We start from the raw sequence: 17622 nt of genomic DNA on the forward strand, positions 1-17622 counted from the left end.
TGCTCCAATATTTTCCCATTCTCTGTATTTATTCCCTCCTCCTATATAGAATAACCTTCACTCCTTTGATCCCACACAGCCAAGCTATTTTATATCATATTTTTCATGATCAAATTTCTCCAAGCATGTATATATTCTCTCCAGGTCACATCAGTATGCTTTATCAAGCACTAACTCTACTGAAATTACCCCACATCATTAAAGGCATCCATGCTGCCAAATGCAATCTTAGTCTTCACTCAGTACATACTTGGTTTTGAAGAAGACTTGAGTTCCTTGAAATACTCTTCTTTCTTAACTCACTAATACAGACATGGCATTTTATTTGAATGTAATGGCAACTGTTGCTTACCAAGTGCTTCTCTTGGGCCACACAGTGCTTTTTCTTTTTATTAAAAATAGGTTTTAAATATTAAATATATTTTGATTAGGATGTTCTCTTCCCTACTCCTCCCAATTCTTCCCACATCTCATTCCATCCAGGTCCACACTGTTTGTCTCTCATTAGTAAAAAAAATAGGCATCTAGGGAGTAATAATAAAATAAATAACAAAAAAATCTGAAAAATTACAAAGCAATCAAGTAAAAAGAACCAAAGGAAAAGCACAAGAAATGCATATACATGCAGATACACACATTAAAACAAAACAAAACAAAACTCAAGAATCCTATAAAAACCCCAAACTGGAAACAACAATAAATATACAAAGGACTTGCAAGTGTAAGATAGGAAGAAACAAAAAAGTTCCCTGACTTAAGATTATGAGACAAAGAACCTCCAAAAACATTGAGTTTGTTTTGTGTTGGCCATCTAGTGCCAGGCATGGGTCTACTCTGGAGTGGTTTGTTTCCTCAGTGAGACTCCCTTGGAGGAAAGTAATTTGCATTTGCAAATGTTTATCGATTGGAGACTGCCTCTGGGTGGGGATGGAGGCATGTGTCCACTTCTTCTCTAAACTCTAGAACCCATTCTGGTGCAGATCTGCAGGTGCAGGCCCTGTGCTGTCTGCCTCAGTCTCTGTGAGTCCATATGTTCTTCCTCCCTGTTGTGTCTAGAAGACCTTGAGAGCCATCAAAAGCCATGGCAATAGCCTGAGTTGTTCTGAGATTCCCATGGGACCCTTTCAGCCAACAACTGCATTGGATGTAACTCATTCCTGGAATTGGAAACTTTATTTGGTGACTAAAGATATCTAGACTCTGTTTTCTATGTTGTCTCAGTGAAATAAGACAGAAGACTGAGAAACTCAGTAACTTCCCAAGGTTACAGAGCTAATTAGTACTAACTGCAAACTGAAGCCCAAATTATATTGAGATTTACCATTTCAGTCAACCTAATTTCCTGAGGGGTAAAGAGTATTCCATGCTTAGCCATAGAAGGATCTTAGAGTGACAAATATTCCATCTTTTTTGGCAGGCTGGAGTTGAGAGGATGGTGGGTTTTGAGAAACTGAGCAGACAGAAGGGGTTACAGATACAGATACATTGGGGGTATCTGTGCCCCATCTCTCTGCTGTTTCTTCTCTTCCCACCTCTGAGGCTGTAGGTTCACCTGTGGAACGTGCATGTGGTAGCCTTGTTCTCCATTTCACTGCTGTCATGGGCTCTGATCCACGTGATTTAGTCTCAGCAGCCCCCATGAACCCCTCCTTTGACAGGTAACCACACGGCTGTGAGGTCAGGCAGGTGAGTCTCGCATCGTGCCCTGAATACTAAAACCTACCCCCATGGGGGCATATGGCTCTACTGAATTCCAGGGCCCCAGGCTGTTCCCTGCTTCACCCGGATGTGGGCAAATCAGGTATGGGGGGAAGGACTGCTTCTAGGGGTCTAAAAACACAAATAGACTTTGTCTTGTGTGATGAGTGGAAAGCACAGAGGCCTAGAGGGATTTTAGCATGCACAGTCCCTACAATAATCTTCTCAGAAGTCCCATTAGCCCCCAGTGAAACAAATCATATAAACAGAATGAATATGAAGCACTAAATAATGATCCCAAAATATACTGACATCCTAATCCCTGGGACCCATGAATATTGCTTTGCAGAATGAAAAGTATTGTGTGTGTGTGGTTAAGCTAGGAGACAGAGATGGGGGGATCCCAAAGTTTGGATGTGATCACAACAGTGCTTAGAAGATGGATGCAAAGGAAATGAGATATGAGGGTGAAGAGTAAGGTCAGAGGGATTCCAGGATAAAGCACAATCCAGGGCACATAGGCAGCCCCCAGGAGACTGCAAGGCAAAGGTTCCAGAAGGCACCAACCTTGAGGAACCTTGACATTTAACCCAGTATGAAAAAAAAAAATGAGACAGAATCTTACCAGCTAGCTCAAATTCATAAATCATAACCCCCCACCCCCACCCCCCACCCTCACCCCCCACCCCCACCCCCCACCCCCCACCCCCACCCCCTGCCAGCATCTACCTCTTGAACACTCCAATTACAGGTGTGTACCAAGACTAACCTATAAAATTGATGTCTGATTTCTGGCCTCTCAAACCATTTGAAGATTAGTCCATGTTGTTTTAAGTCATTAAGACTGTTTTAGAAATAGTTAATGCAGACAAGCCTGGGCCTGGGGACAATGTTCTTACCTCTTCCCTGGGAGAGAACAATGAAATCATCTATCTCTCAGAGAGAGGGTACTACCTGATGATTCCATTTTCTCCAAGAACATTTATTGAGCATCTACTATGTACCATTCAGAACACACAGCTGGCACTAAGAAAGCAGCATCTCTGTATTTATGGGACTAGTCATGGTGGGTAGGGATGGGAGAAGGCATTGTGGAATCACTTAATGAAATAACAAAGTGCTTTCAAATATTAGTGTCCTGGAGGACATCCTAAACATGGCAACATTTGAGTTAGTATTTGAATGATGAAATCACAGCTGTGTGAAGATGGGGTTGGGAGTGGATAAGTATTCTGAGGACACACTCTTCAGGTAGAGGGAACAACCCCATGGAGAGAATTTGTTGTGTTCAAAGAATACACAAGATATGTGGATGATGCATAGAAACTGGAGAACTGAGGAGTAATAGAGATCTCCAAGCCTAGGCCCCTCAAGACTCTGCAAGAATAAAAAGAAGATTGAAAATACTCTAAATTCCATGAAAATGCCAGTTAAGGGATGGAGACAGGGCAGATACAGGAAGCACTGAGAACTGTGGTGCTTGAAAATATCTCCACAGCTGTAGGAATATGGGGTGGGGGAGGTGGAGAGAGGACAAAGAGAATATCAAGAGAAAGAACAATTTTGAGTCTTCTGCTCGCAGGGAGGTGGGTGGAGTCACATGGATGGGCAGAATCACATAGAAGGAGCAGGATGTGTCACATGAAAGGAAGCATCTGGAATCACATAGGAAGTATGTGGGGTCACATGGAAAGAGGAGATTAAAGTCATGTGGGTGGGGGACTAGGCAAAATCATGTGGATCGAGTTTATAGCTGTAAGAGAAGAGATCACAGGATGATTCTGGCATGACTACTTGATGGTGGGTCACTTACTGGCATGTAGATGTCTAGAGACAAGCTTAGAGTTGGATCTCTTATGGTGTCAAATTGCACCATAAGCATATCAATGCACTTCATTTGCAAGACTTACCCAAACTCCTGAGGTGGCCCAACTAGCCTGTGGTGTCATTCACAGTGACAAGTAGATGAACTCTAGAATGATGTAAGAGATACAATATTCTCAAAGTCCTCAAACTGTGGTTCTAGTGATTGCTCATCTCTCTGTGCCTCTGGTTCTTCATCTGCAAATGGAGACAGAGAAGCTGGCCTCTAGTGATGAAGGTGAGGGGTAGGGAGTTGTGAACACTTACTCAGTATTGGCATCATGGCTCAATTCCAGGACAAGTGGCTCTTCTAATCAGGAGAAAGAGGAAATGAGCAAAGAAGATCAAAGACTTCTGGGCTTTATTGTCTAGCCCCCACCCACCCAACCACATGATATATGGCATTGTCAGAGTACATTTGCTCAGAAACTGTTGCCAGGAACTGGAATTAGGCTCCTTCCTTCCTGGCTTCTGAGAAGCTAAAGTTCTTCTTTGACTTCCGGCTTCCTCCCTGGTTGAGGTGGTTGCTTCCGCTGAGCCTCCTCCTCCTTCTCAGCTGTTTCTGTCCTTCTCACTGGCTCTGCCAGCTTGCTTATGCTCTCCAGCACAGGTGACTCTTTTGCTTGCCTGACTTCTACGGTTGCACCCTCCAGCTTGAGCAACTGCTGTTCAGGCAACTTCTCGAAGATCTGGGTCTCTGGCTCAGCTATCACTTCCTCCTCTATCACTTCATTTTGATCAATGGACAATAGCTGTTAAAGAAAATGTAGGAATGAGAGAAGGAGGGGGCAGGAGAATAAAGAAATATGTATAAAAAAGAAATATGAATGATCATATGGCGACAATGGGCAAGGCTCTTCTGCATGAGCCCAGAAAGAATCATATTTGGCTAAAGTGCCCTCATAGAGACAGTGGGATGACAAAGTACCCAACTATGGTTTTGACTCCTTTGTCAGGGGGCACACACTTCTCCTATGACAGGTGTGGCTGCCAATTCCCTAACTCCAGGACAAAGCAGGTGACTTTGGCTTTAGTTAATGAGATCCCTCTCTAGCATACATGTTGCAATTACTGAAAAGTGGATTTTATCTTTCTAAACTGGGACAAGGTAAGTTTGGAGCCATGGAGTAATATTTCCTATCTGTGGGGAAGTGACTGATTGTGAAAACTGCCAAGACAGAAGAAAACATATGGGAAGACAGAAGACAGATATGAGCTTCTGGATCCATCTGTGCAAAATGTCCTACTAGGTAAATACATGCCCATTGTTGCTAAAGCAGGCAAGGAGTGTCTTTGATATTAGCAACAAAAAGCATCCTAACTGGTTCAGATGGCAGCTTCTAGCCCACTGTGACATGGTTAGGAAAAAGAGAAGACTGGTCACATCCATTAGAGCAGCAATGCCAGAGCAATGTCATGGAGACATTTGATTACCATTTCAGGAAAGTGACAAGCACATTGTTTTGAAGGCTGTATGTTACTTGAGTCTGTTTTCTAACTTTCTTGTCACAAGTTACCTTAAAATCACCAGTGAGCTTACTCAAAATGAATGCTTGTCCACACAACCTCAAAACCACCTCCAGGGAGAATGGAATTATTGATAGGATTCAAGGCATAATTTTATGTGGGCCATTGGCTGCCTGGTAATTGTGTGCATGAGGGAAGACCCATCCTGTGGCTCTGCCCCTTACCTCATCCTCTTCCTCAATCCTAATCTTGACATGGCGTTCCAGGAAGTCACAAAAGTCCTTCACAGTGTGTTCTCCTTTATACAGGACAGCCTAGGAAGACAACAAAGCAGGATTAAGATGGGAGCCTCTTCTTATAAATTGTTCGCATAGTGTTACAAAATGAAACTTGGGATTAAATTCTTAACAATGTGGATTTACTTAAAAAAAAAAAAGTGTCATAGCCTCTGTGAACCTCCTTTACCATGGCTCTGATAAAAACTCATCAGAGGATATGAGGAATGGCTCATGCATGAACTATAAAGCCACACTTTATAGGTCTAACTCTTGGCTGCAATACGTATCAGTGTGGTCTGTTTACTGATCTTTTGACTCAGTTTCCCCATGTGGCATTAATTTCAGGAGCTTCTCCACAGCGTTGTTGGATTAAATGAGCTAATAAAGGAAACGTGCTTAAAGCAGTGTTTGACTTAGGTACCACACACATTTGCTCTTATGAACAGCTGACATTAGTAACATTTTAACAATAATAAGAAAATAACTGTTACTTATAAAATACCTACAGCATGATCAGAATTCATTTGTAATAGTTTCCTTTGCTTTGTGGGTCTTTAAGGGGATTAGAAAGCTACTTACTACCTGTGGGTTGGTTAACTGGTTTTTACTGTATAACTTAAAATTGGTGGTGGCTTCATCCTGTCAATTTAACCTCATTTCCTACAGCTTTTCTACATGGACCTTCTGTACTGGGATGGCATCTTCCAGTGCTTTGTGCAGTCTGCCCACCTTATCACTCACGTTACTTATAGAGTTCATGACCCCTCCTTTAATTTAAATCTCCACCATTCGCCAGAGTCCCAAGTCTGCATGAAGACTTTAGCCATATCTCTTCTCCAGATTCTGCTCTCCCCATTGCATACATAGGTGATCCATGTCATTATGACTTTACCTCCCACTCATCCACTCTTGTCTGGAGTAAGGACATTGGCTCATGCCCCTTTTCTTGATACTCTTCCCCATCAATAGGGAGTATGCTCCACCAGCCCTGGTGATGGTTGCATAAGGAACAGAATTCCCAGGGGTAGATTGTTGATGCCTGGCACATGTTCTTTAATTTGGTAGTATTCCACCCCAATATTCCTATAGAGAGGCCCTTACTTTATTCTCTGTAACTTGTGGATAGCCCAGCTTTGATACTAGAGGAAACTTAAAACTGTCAAAGCAAAACACCCACTTCCATTTGACACAGTGTTTGGACAACAATAAGCAATGTACTCAAGTTGTGTGAAACAGTAACAAGTCTTAGAACTTACTGGAATGTGCTGGAAAATACTCTATACTTGAATATGAGAGCATATTAGGGACTGGAGCTGAGAATATTCAGTAGAGGGCTGAGTTGGAGAGAAGCTGAGTTCCTGGTAATAATATAACATTTTCAAATATGTGGTCCCAAGAGCTCCTCACCTCTTGTGAGTCAGTAGGGAAAAGCCTGAAGAATGGATACTGATCTGGGTTGGCCAGCTGAATGTCATTTGCTGTTATGTCAATCTTGGCGATGAGGATTGTGGAGTGGTTTTGGTACTTCATGCCTAACTCTTCCAGCAGTGGGAATAATGCTTTGCACTTCTCAGACCAAGGAGCATCTGTAAAAGAAGGGTCTTGCTCAGCTTTCACTGTCCAGGACCCTGAAAGCTAATGCCACATAGCACCACTGTGTTCTTCTTACCATGCATCTACTCAGTGACCCACACACTCTTTCACACACACCATAGGTTATTTGTGTATCTTGGTATATGATCACTATTTAGTAAACCAGAATAAAGATTATCCTAGTCCTGTTCCTGCTGAACATTAATATTTTCCATGTGCTAATATGTTCTTAAAAATAAAAAACATCCTTTTGACATAGTGTTCCACTTTAGTTGAAGAGAAGACCAGGGGAAAAAATTTATGCTGCTGTTATGTCTGCAAGAAATGTGTGTGTTTACAGTACAGAAGTTAAGCTACTTGGCCAAGGTCATCCAGAAAATTAAGCAAAGGGAATAAGACTTGAGATTGGTCATGTGGTTTTGATTATACCACAAATAAGGCATAGCATAATGTTATATAATATATATTAATACATAACACTATAACATGCTTTTCAGTTCCTTGGGAAAAAACATACCCAAAAAAATGAACATGTATGTGCTAAAATTGGGAAAACTACCCTTGGCAGGGGACACTGGCTTTTCTTGTACAAAGTTCCTTGAACTTTGAGAGGCCAGACAGCTGGCCCTTTGGAAAGAGATCAGAGTGCAGATACAAAATAGAGAAAGCCAGACCTCACTGGTTTGCCCTCATCTGAAGCTCAGAACTCAAGAGTTTTGCTCTGTGGAGTGAATGGCCTCAGGGGTCCTGACATTACATTTTTGCAAGCCCATCTATCCATTTACCAGCCAAGTGCCCCATGTGGCCAACCTCCTGCCTACAGCACCCAGAGACCCCTGGAGCCTGATGGGCCCTGGGTAGGAACACAGGGGATAATAGCTGAAGCTGTAGGGTGTAATCCAACAGCCCTACTTCCAAGAAAATGAGGCTGATCTTGCCTTTTATCAGAAGCAAATGAGTGTTCTCAGAGCTCTGTGTTGGGTAAGTACAGAAAGGCTGTCCCAGCTCTGGGATGAAAGGGAGCAGATAGCTATGACTCAGCTGTACAGCTCTCAGAAGCACTGTCAGTGGACAAGTATCTGCTTCACAGAGGTTATGAAAGGATGTACAATGGAATCAGCACAGGGTTGCCTTCAATTTGGGTCTTAGTACTTACCATGTGACCTTGACCTGTGTCATGGGGAGACCCACTGTGCCTTCTTTACAGCTTTTTGTAACATGCTGCACTTAAACCTAGCTCAGTGTACAAGCTCACTAAATAGTATCTTTGCCTGTCTGAAGCAGCTTTGGAGTCACCTTTTCCAGTGTCTCATGGAGAGAAGTCTCTAACTTGGGGAGACTGTCATATAACTAAAGATAATGGGAAAGGGCTATCATCCTTAGATAAAAGGTGGGAATAATTATAATGGGAGTAACAGCAGCCATCACTTGGGGAGTGCTTGCAACATGACACACATTATAAAAGTCCTTGATATGACACATTTGTGCCCCTACCTCACAGGGACCATTGGATGAACAATATAAGGTCAAAGCAGGGGAATTCTGAATAATATGAATGGAGTCTGGCTAGAGCCAGACTGAAAATGTTTAAACCCCATTTCCAGCACTTGTGAGTGACACTGGGAATGCTTCTTTCCTGAGATTCTGTTCAGTGATCCATACATAGAAGGCATAATAGCAGCTGCTTCCAAGAGGTGGGGAATGAAATGGCATAGGCATATGCTTGAGCCCTAGCATACTGTTGCATCCAACAAAACCATGTTACTGATACAAATTATCATAGGACTGGATCATGTGTAAAGCATTCAACATGCTAAGAATTGGTTTGGGACACCAAGTTGCCTGTGGCTGATGGTATTTTGATCTAATCTTTTTTGAGAGAGAGGAGATAACTCTCAGGCAGGTTTTAGAGTTTATGGGTTTGGAGACTGCACTGCCCCAAAATTCAGAAGAAATACTTGAAAAGTAATATTGGGGCCCTTACCCTCTCATTGTCTCCAGAGATACTTACAGAACATCACAAACACATCCTTCTCCTTATCAAAGACAACCACATTGAAGTTCTTCCCCACAAGCTTCTTAACTGGCCCTTGGTCCCAATATTTTGGAATCTCTTCACTGGATTTGTGTTTCTAGGAAGCAAATTTAAGAGGTCTAACACTCTCCACTCTAGCAAAGAACAAGTAACTGGGATCCCCACACCCTCAATTACAAACAACAAAAGGCTTTGTCTTGGAAAAATAAACTCTTGAAAGTTTGAAATGCGGAGATAGTCACAAATTCAGTTCTGCATTGTCCAGAGCAGACAGGGGCCAGAGTGCTGGGATGGGGTGGGGGTCAGAGCACTGGGGGGGAGTCAGAGCACTGAGGGGGTCAGAGTGCTGAGGGGGTCAGAGGTTGAAGGGAGCCAGATGCTGAGGGGACTCAGAGCACCAAGGGGGATCAGAGACTGAGAGGGTCAGAGCACTGAGGGGGTTCAGAGACCTGATTTATCCACATTTATGATTTTCAGGATTCTCAGATGACAGTAGGACTTTGTCATTAGTATCCCAATTAGACTGCTTGTAAACAATGGTTGTCCCCAATAACAATGAGAGTCAAGATCAAGGCATTTCTGTGCCAGCTTCCCCCAAGTTCATTGCTATTTCCCTCCTTGGCTTTCTTGAGCTAGTTCATCTTGAGCTAGATCACCAGTTCATCCCCAAACCTAACTGTCTTCCACCTCAGGTTGGTATGTTCTTCCCATAGCCTGGAAGGCCTTCTCCAAGTTTCCCTCTCCTTCCTCTATCCAGTAAACTCAAATTTATTCTTCAAAATGATAATTTCTTTTAAATGTCCCCTTGTGTTATTATCAATTATTTTTCTATTTTTCTGCCAAGCTAGATGGTGCCTTAAAGGACTTTTTTCTTTACTTATCAAGTGTCTGCACATAAAAAGACCTCAGTGAAGAATTTCAAATGAAGAAAATGGATTCATCAGCTGTTTTGGCTTAAAGAAAGTTTTAGAAATATTGGAATATATTTTTCTGTACAATCGCTGACTCCTGGGTATCTCTTGAATTTATACCCTCTTTTCCACTTTCCCTGTGACTACGCTACCATGATTCTTACATGATTTCCCCCTGCATCTCCTCCAAATCCTCTACATGCCATATTTTTTTTTTTTTTTTTTTTTTTTTTTTTTTTTGCAGTTAAGGCTCTATTTTTACCAGAGTTCTGGTTTCTTCTTGCATGTAGGATGCCAAATCTTTTGTATGCTTATGAAGTCCTAGCTGTCTGGCTTTTGTCAAACTTTTGCTTTTTCTTTAGTGGTACTGCCCTTCCTCTATCTCATAGCCTCTGGAAATGACTTAAAGGCTCTTTCACTGGAAGCATAAAGGTAGGGGGAGACTGGACACAGATGATGAGCAGTCAGTGAAGAATTAGGAATAGGCAAATCAGGCAGAGATCATTTGCAGTGTGGAAGATGTTTATCTATTCTGAGAGCACAAGAGAACATGTTGGCTTTTGAAGAGTGGAGAAACACCTTACATCTAACTGGAGGGAAGAAGAGGCTAGGGACATTGTGGATGTGATAATGGAATGTGAGGAGGCCTCCAGCATGAAGACTTCTCTTTCCTTGGTGATATATGAGTAGAGTGCTGAGTTGAGAGTGAAAGTAGGAATGGGACAGGAGAGAAATTGACCTAAAGGTAAAGAGGGATTCAGACAGAGATGATGGGGCATTTTTTCTTGGTATGGGGAAGTTTGGTTGGTGTGTCCATGTTAGTCTCATGGTGTTGTTCTTCCCCATCTTTACTATAGAAGTAGCATATATCTTAAATGGGCTCAACAGGAGTTGCATGTTTGCCTTCTACATCTCCAGGCTAAAGAAGAAAGTGGAACATGGAGAGAAGAGGAAGTTTATCAGAGTGACAAAACATAGAATCCAAGTTCATGAAGAAGGCACAAGAGAGACTGAAATAACATCTAAAGACGGAAGGTCATGGAAAGGGTGAGGCTTGTTAGCAGTGTGGTCAGTGGAGAAGTGAGGAGGACAAGCTTGAAGTGAGGCCTTTGGGGAAACTCTGGTCTAGATGATGAACACATGAGCAGGAGGCTGAGATGGAGTGTGCATACCAATTCATGGAGAACAGAGATAAGCATGTTGCATGTTAATGCCTAGGAATGATGGTTAAGCAGCATGGAGGTAATTGCCACTGAGAAGCCCTCATCCTCAGAGAGAGAATGGGAAGTGGTCAGAGGATAGCAACATGGGATGGAAGTAAGTGGTGTGGCATAAAAAAGCATAAAAGGCAAAAAATGTTGGGTTTTAGATGCTTGAAAGATAAATGGATTGGAAGGACCAGGAAAGACACCAGCATTTCTGCTTGACTTCACAATCATGTGAGTCTGAGAGGCACTTCCCCTTAAGAAGGTTGTAGAGGAGGCAGGATTCCTATGGGAATAGAAGGGAATGAACGCAGCCAACAATAAGGTCTCCAGAGATGTGGAATTACCTGAAGATTCTCCATGTTCTCCTGTCATTATCCAAAACTGTTTGGAGGATTCTCTATTTACTCTTAAAGATATTTCAGTTTGTAAAGTAAACACTATTACTCATCAGGTGTGCTCATAGTTAACTTCCTCAACCTACCTTTTAAGCAGCATGGATGATGTCTCTCCACCTTACATAACCCAAAGATCTCTGAAGCTCTAGATTCTAAATCCTGGCTGCTGTTTTCTCCATCTCCTTCTCCTCTAACCCTAGGTCAAGTGAATTTTCCAAGATGAGGATGTAGGAAGAATTAAAACCTCCTTCAGGAGACCAGTCACATTTCTAGAACATCTGAACTTCTACTAGGAATTTCTTTATGACCAAAGAACTGGTAGTGTATTTCCAGCCTCAGAAGAAGCTACATGCTTCAATGATTGAAGCTAAAAACAGAAAGCCTATGTCATGTTGAACCTTGGGATGCCCTTTCCTCTGTCTCTTACTATAGATTAATGAAACCAACAAAATTGTAAGGAGGTCCTGAGGTTCTAGACATGACTTACCTGATAGCAAACTTACCTTGGCAGTTTTGCTGAGGAAGTTCCGGCAGAATTTTTTGAGGTTTTCAAAGGTTATGTCATCTGTGGGCATTTTGTACCTGGCATCAGAGCTCAAGTTCAGGATTTGAACAGATGGGACATTGACTGTTGAGATCCGGAAGTACTCGAAGATGCGTTTGTTTTTTGGTTCATCCGCATTCACAAGGATAAAAAGAATCTGCCAAATCAAGTAAAACATCTTGCAGCTCTGGACCCCTCATCAAGGGAAAAGAATCATTAAGAAGCTAGGAACTAATGAAACTCAAATAGCAAGGCTGCTCTGCTCTGGTGTCCCCATCAAAGAGCTTCTAACTATGAGTTGGTCTACAAACCTTGTTCTGGAATTCCTTTGAAACCATTCTGTAATGCCTGATTATGATGCTGTATGACTCTGAGTTTTTGGAGATAAAGAGCAACATGTGATTCAAGATGCTCAGTTCATAAATCAGATCCCTATTCTGAAATTGCAAAGAAAACATGTCATTCAAAGTACACACAAGGGTTCCTGAAGTTCTCCCAGCACCCCTTTGCCCACTGACCTCAGGATTGTATTCAATCACAAAATCTGTAAGCTGTTGTTTCACAATTTGATTGAGATAATCTTTGTTGGTACTGTCATTAATAAGCTCTTGACGTTTCACAATTTTTCCCTTGAGCCAAAGAAAAAGCATGTTAAAGGACAGCAGCTTGCATAATATATACACCTAACAAATGTAAAATCAACACCCCTATAATCCAGTAAGAACGTAAAACATTAAGGATGTTGGCAGGTATATATAGCACATAATCTAAGTACTTAATAAATAAGAACATTGAACAAATCAGTCTGTATGTTTAATGTGGATATGTGGAAAGCAATATGATTGATGGAAATACCAGTTTTTGTGCTCTGAAATCCACCAAAAACACATGTACCAAGGCTGAATGGCATGCCACACTGCTACCAAAGAATGGCTGAAGGCATCAGGGATACAAAGGTAAACCCAGATCGGGGAGATCCTGAGAGGCACCTCTGATCAGAGGTGATCTGTCAGCCTTCCTAACTCCAACAGGATCACACCTTTACTGTGGTCTAAAGGCTCTCTGAGTCCTTTACCCCTATGATTTTTTTTCCTAATGATAGGTGGCATTTATAATACTGCTATATAACCACATCCCAGAAGGATCTGGATAAACATGGGGGTAATATGATTGTTTACAGTTTAAGTATTCCATAGTCTCTGCATCTCCACCAGTCCTAACTTAGTACAAACTTCTCAGCTAAACTCAAAGTATTCTCCCCACTGACTTGTGTACACACACACACACACACACACACACACACACACACACACACACACCACCACCACCACCACCACCACCACCACCACCACCACCACCACTACCACCACCTCCACCACAGCCTGATATTGTTAGAACACAAATCTGATTCTTGTCATCATTTTCTTGCTTTAGTGTGTTACAACCATAGTTATCCTCTGGACACAAAGTTCCATGTCTTTACTTGTTATAGCAACAGTCTAAAAAATACTAATTAGAAAGCATGTGCTGTGCCACCCACAGTTGCAAACAGTAGACACATCAGTACTCAGGACTCACAGTATTCCCAAACTATACACTAATATTACCCTTCTTTACCCCCTTCTTCATTTTCTTTCTTTCTGGGTTGTGTTTACATCTCTCCCACTTTCCACATGAGGAAACTACGACTCAGAGAAGTATAATGACCTATCCAAGATTACTAAGAGATGGAAGCAGGAGTTAATTATCTAGTTATTGCTAGGATTGAGCCCGAGCTTCACATGCACTAAGTATGCACTCTACCTTTCAATCCCAGAGCCAGGATTTAAAAATGGACAGTATAAGCATTGTGTTTATATTCTTAGCTATTTAAGATGTACCTCCCCTACCATTATATGGGTATTTAGTTACATAAAAGGAGGCCACAAATGTGAGAGAACAAGGGTTCATGGGAGGGATTGGATGGAGGAAAGAAAGGGGTAAATTGTATAACTGTAATTTAAAAAATAATTAGAATAAAATTAGTAGATAAATAAAATATATCTCTCTGCTTATAGGTAGAGAATAGAAGCTAAGTACTTAATAAATGTATTTATCAGAATAAATACAAAAATACCTAGAAAATATTTTCCATGATTGTTATTTGGTTTTAGATTTTGTGATTGGTTCATTCTGCAGAACTTTAGATATGTAGGCAGTACATGTTTAACAAAAGTTTAATAGGGTTTCTACATGCTTTGTGAAAAGTGTCCCAATTCCATGTATAGGAAACAGGCTTAGGGCTAAAGAGATGGTTCAGTGGTTATGAGCACTGGCTGTTCTACCGAGGATCTGGGTTCTATTCTCAGCACCCACATGGTGCTTCACAACCTTCTGTAACTCCAGTACCAGGAGATACAATGCTCTCTTCTGGCCTCCAAGGTGATCAGACATACATAGAAAAAAACCACCCACTTACATAAAATAAAATTATAACCACAACAAAGAAGAAAACAAACTGTCCTATATCATCACATGGGTATATGGTTTCATGAGTTACAGTTTTGAATCAGGGTCATATGGAATTTACTTTGATCTAAGGTATGCTGCCTGCCTACAGCTTCAGCATTTTCCCTTCGCAACTATCTGGTTATTCTAAACATCCTACATTTAATAACAGAATTCTCTCCTGTAGTTTCAATTATCTTTGCCATATATTAGAGTTCTGTATGTATCTGGATCACTTTCTGACCCTACATTGTTCCATTCAAAAGATAGATTATTTTATTCTCCATCTTAAAAGCTTTCCAATGACTAATGTCAAGTGTGGCCTCAAATGAGTGACTAACCTCATCAGTAAGTAAAACAGCTATTATACGGATCTGACTTGGTGTAGGGAGGCAGGAAGGCATGAACTGCAATGGGGAAAACGCTCGAGTGTCTATGCTGTTCTACCAACCAACCCCAAGTGGCTCCAGGGCACTGGAGATGTGCCTTGCATGGCTGAGGAACTCTGGCAACCTATCTAGTATCAGTTTGATTAGAAGATTGGTAAGGCTTTCAGGGTGTGTCTGTATGGTGTTTCCACAGAGGACTAACTAAGGGGAAGATGTGCCCAAATGTGGGCCACACCATTCCACAGGCAAGGCACCCAGACACAATAAAAGGGAAAAGAAGGAAAAGCCATACAGCACAGCCATCTCTGTTCCCACTGTCGTCACGTGAGCCACTCTGCCCCATCAGTTCCCACCCCCACACCTAGTAATAATGGACTGAAACTATGAATGTGAAATTTTCCTCCCTGAGTTCTTTTTCTCACTTATTTCAGGGACAAAAATCTGACTAAGACAGAAACTAAAATTTTGACTTAATTACTTTACATCTAAGCAGTTATATAATCTATATAGTTAAAGACTACTGGTTACCACATGAAAAGCTCAGGTCTAGATCCCAGGGTTGTGGGCTGGGTCACTAAAAGAGCTCAGGCTGTGGAAGGCCTTGTAGACCTCATTAAAGATTTGAGTCTTCACCCTCCTAACAAAAGCTCAGTGTGCTCCCGGTTCAGTGAGAGACCCTGACTCAAGGCAATAGAGGAAGACACTCAATATCCTGCTCCAGCTTCCACATGTGAACACAAGCACATTCACATGCATGTACCATACATGCACACACCACACACACCCTCTTACACACAGCATTCAAGGACTTTCCAAGAGGAGGAGGGACAAGACCATCAGATTTCAATTTTGGAAAGAATGGTTGTCTGCAGACCAAAGTAGACCAATTTAATAACTATTCTAATGGGCTATTGGAAACAATGGTCACTTCAGCTAGGGTGGTCACAGTAGTGATATGGGAAGAGACATATCCTGAGCATAGGCTACGAGAGACGGGTGGAGAAATGGGAGATATTAAAATGAAACCTGTAGTTTCTGGCTTCCTCCACTAAATGAGGGGAAGGTGGCACACTCTTGACTATGACTCTCCAAGTCTTTGTTGTTGTTGTTGTTTTGATAGAGTTTCTCAGTGTATCAGCACTAGCTATCCTGGAACTCACTCTATAGGTCAGGCTGGCCTTGAACTCACAGAGATCTACCTGCCTCTATCTCCTGAGTGCTGGGATTAAAGGTGTGAGGCACCATGTCCAATGCCTCTCTAAGTCTTTTTGTTTTTCACTTTGGTTTTTTGAGACAGGGTTTCTTTGTGTAGCTTTGCTATCTTGGCACTCATTCTGTAGCCCAGGCTGACCATGAACACTCAAAGATTCCTGCTTCTGTCTCCCAAGTGCTTGGATAAAGGTGTGAACCATCACCACCTGGCCAACTCTCCAAGTCTTAAGAGAACTTGGAGAGGAGATTATGACTTTGACATTAACCATGATGGATTATCTGGTTCTACATACCAAAATCTGGAGTTCAATGAAATCTGGATGGAGATGGAGATTTATAAGCAATGGGCATATGGTAATTGTTGACAGAGATGGATAGGAAAACATGAATCATAAAATAAGGTTTGTGAGATTGAGTCTTGATGAATAACAGATACTGGCAAAGGCAGAGAAGCAGGAAAAGTGGTGGGGGTGGGAGGTCCAGGAAACAGATTTCTCACAAGTCAAGCTAGTCTATAGACACTTAGTTCACAGGTAATGGAGTCAGAGCCTGTCCCCAAATGCCATCACTTAATGTGAAGTAAAAGGCCTTCATGGTCATATAGGATGAAGACATACCTTTTTAAACACCAGGACACTGTCAAGGATCACATGGAAACGCCCGAAAGCATTTTTTATTTCTATCATTCCAAATGTTAGCTCTGGGAAGTCCTTGATCATGTCATAAAACAGTTCTGCTACTTCTTCCTCTAAATCCTGTGTGAGAAAGCACATTCTGTAATTCTCTGGGGGGTGTCAACAGTGCCTATCTGGAAGGGAAAGTGGCTTTTTTTCTAAGTTCTAGGTTTTTGCTGGGTGGTCTAAGTCTAAGTCCCCTTGTATGGATGTTTCCCACCTACAATGTTCCCCTGGCTATGACTGCACCCCACACAGGCAAATCCTCAGAGGTCAGTGGAGAGAACTAGGTATTTTTTTTTTTTTTACCATTTCCTATTATGAAAAATAAAGGCTGTTCTAACCCATGAATTAATAATATTCTTAAAATTAATTCCTGAATCACTTTCAGAAAAAGCCACTAATTTGACTGCACATAACACCAAATGTAAGCTGGTGTTGAGACAGCTGCACTTTTGGCCTTTGAGAGTCAACATTCAGCGTGAAAGAATATTTGGGCCCAAAACGCTCTTGAGAAAGCAGAAAGGAAAGGGCCATGCACTCTCCTTACATGTAAATATGATAGCAAAGACCCACATCTATTGAGAGGAAGCATTGTTGACCTAAAGTAAATCAGTTAAGACACATGAAAACTCATTTTCTACAAGCACACATACTTGGTAAGATTTATTACTATAAAGAATGAAATCAATAGAAAGCCATCTTAAGACTTTTCATAATCACCTTTACATTTTTTATGAGCTATCCCCAGCATCTCCCTGTACCTTATCTGGATGAGGATTGATTGATTGACCCTCTGATGGGTGCCTGCTACAGTGTTGAGAGTTTAGTTTATTTGCAGGCTTGAAAAGAGTTCGTGGATAGAAAC

The 17622-nt window shown here is 41.7% G+C and overlaps 1 protein-coding gene across 1 annotated transcript in view; it reads right to left on the reverse strand.

Annotated features, from left to right (window-relative positions):
* Positions 1-3988: 3988 nt before the first annotated feature.
* Positions 3989-17622, reverse strand: part of Pdilt (protein disulfide isomerase like, testis expressed) — a 33183-nt gene continuing 19549 nt past the window's right edge. The window contains exons 5-12 of the mRNA XM_051192048.1: positions 16698-16835; positions 12511-12621; positions 12304-12429; positions 11952-12149; positions 8911-9031; positions 6714-6892; positions 5253-5342; positions 3989-4313 (exon numbers count right to left, since the gene is read on the reverse strand). Of these exons, the coding sequence (XP_051048005.1) occupies positions 4041-4313; positions 5253-5342; positions 6714-6892; positions 8911-9031; positions 11952-12149; positions 12304-12429; positions 12511-12621; positions 16698-16835 (1236 nt within the window). The 3' untranslated portion in view covers positions 3989-4040. The remainder of the gene's footprint in view (positions 4314-5252; positions 5343-6713; positions 6893-8910; positions 9032-11951; positions 12150-12303; positions 12430-12510; positions 12622-16697; positions 16836-17622) is intronic.

This window comes from Phodopus roborovskii, unplaced genomic scaffold (genome assembly GCF_943737965.1).
Source record: "Phodopus roborovskii unplaced genomic scaffold, PHOROB, whole genome shotgun sequence".
NCBI classification, from domain to species: Eukaryota; Metazoa; Chordata; class Mammalia; order Rodentia; family Cricetidae; genus Phodopus; species Phodopus roborovskii.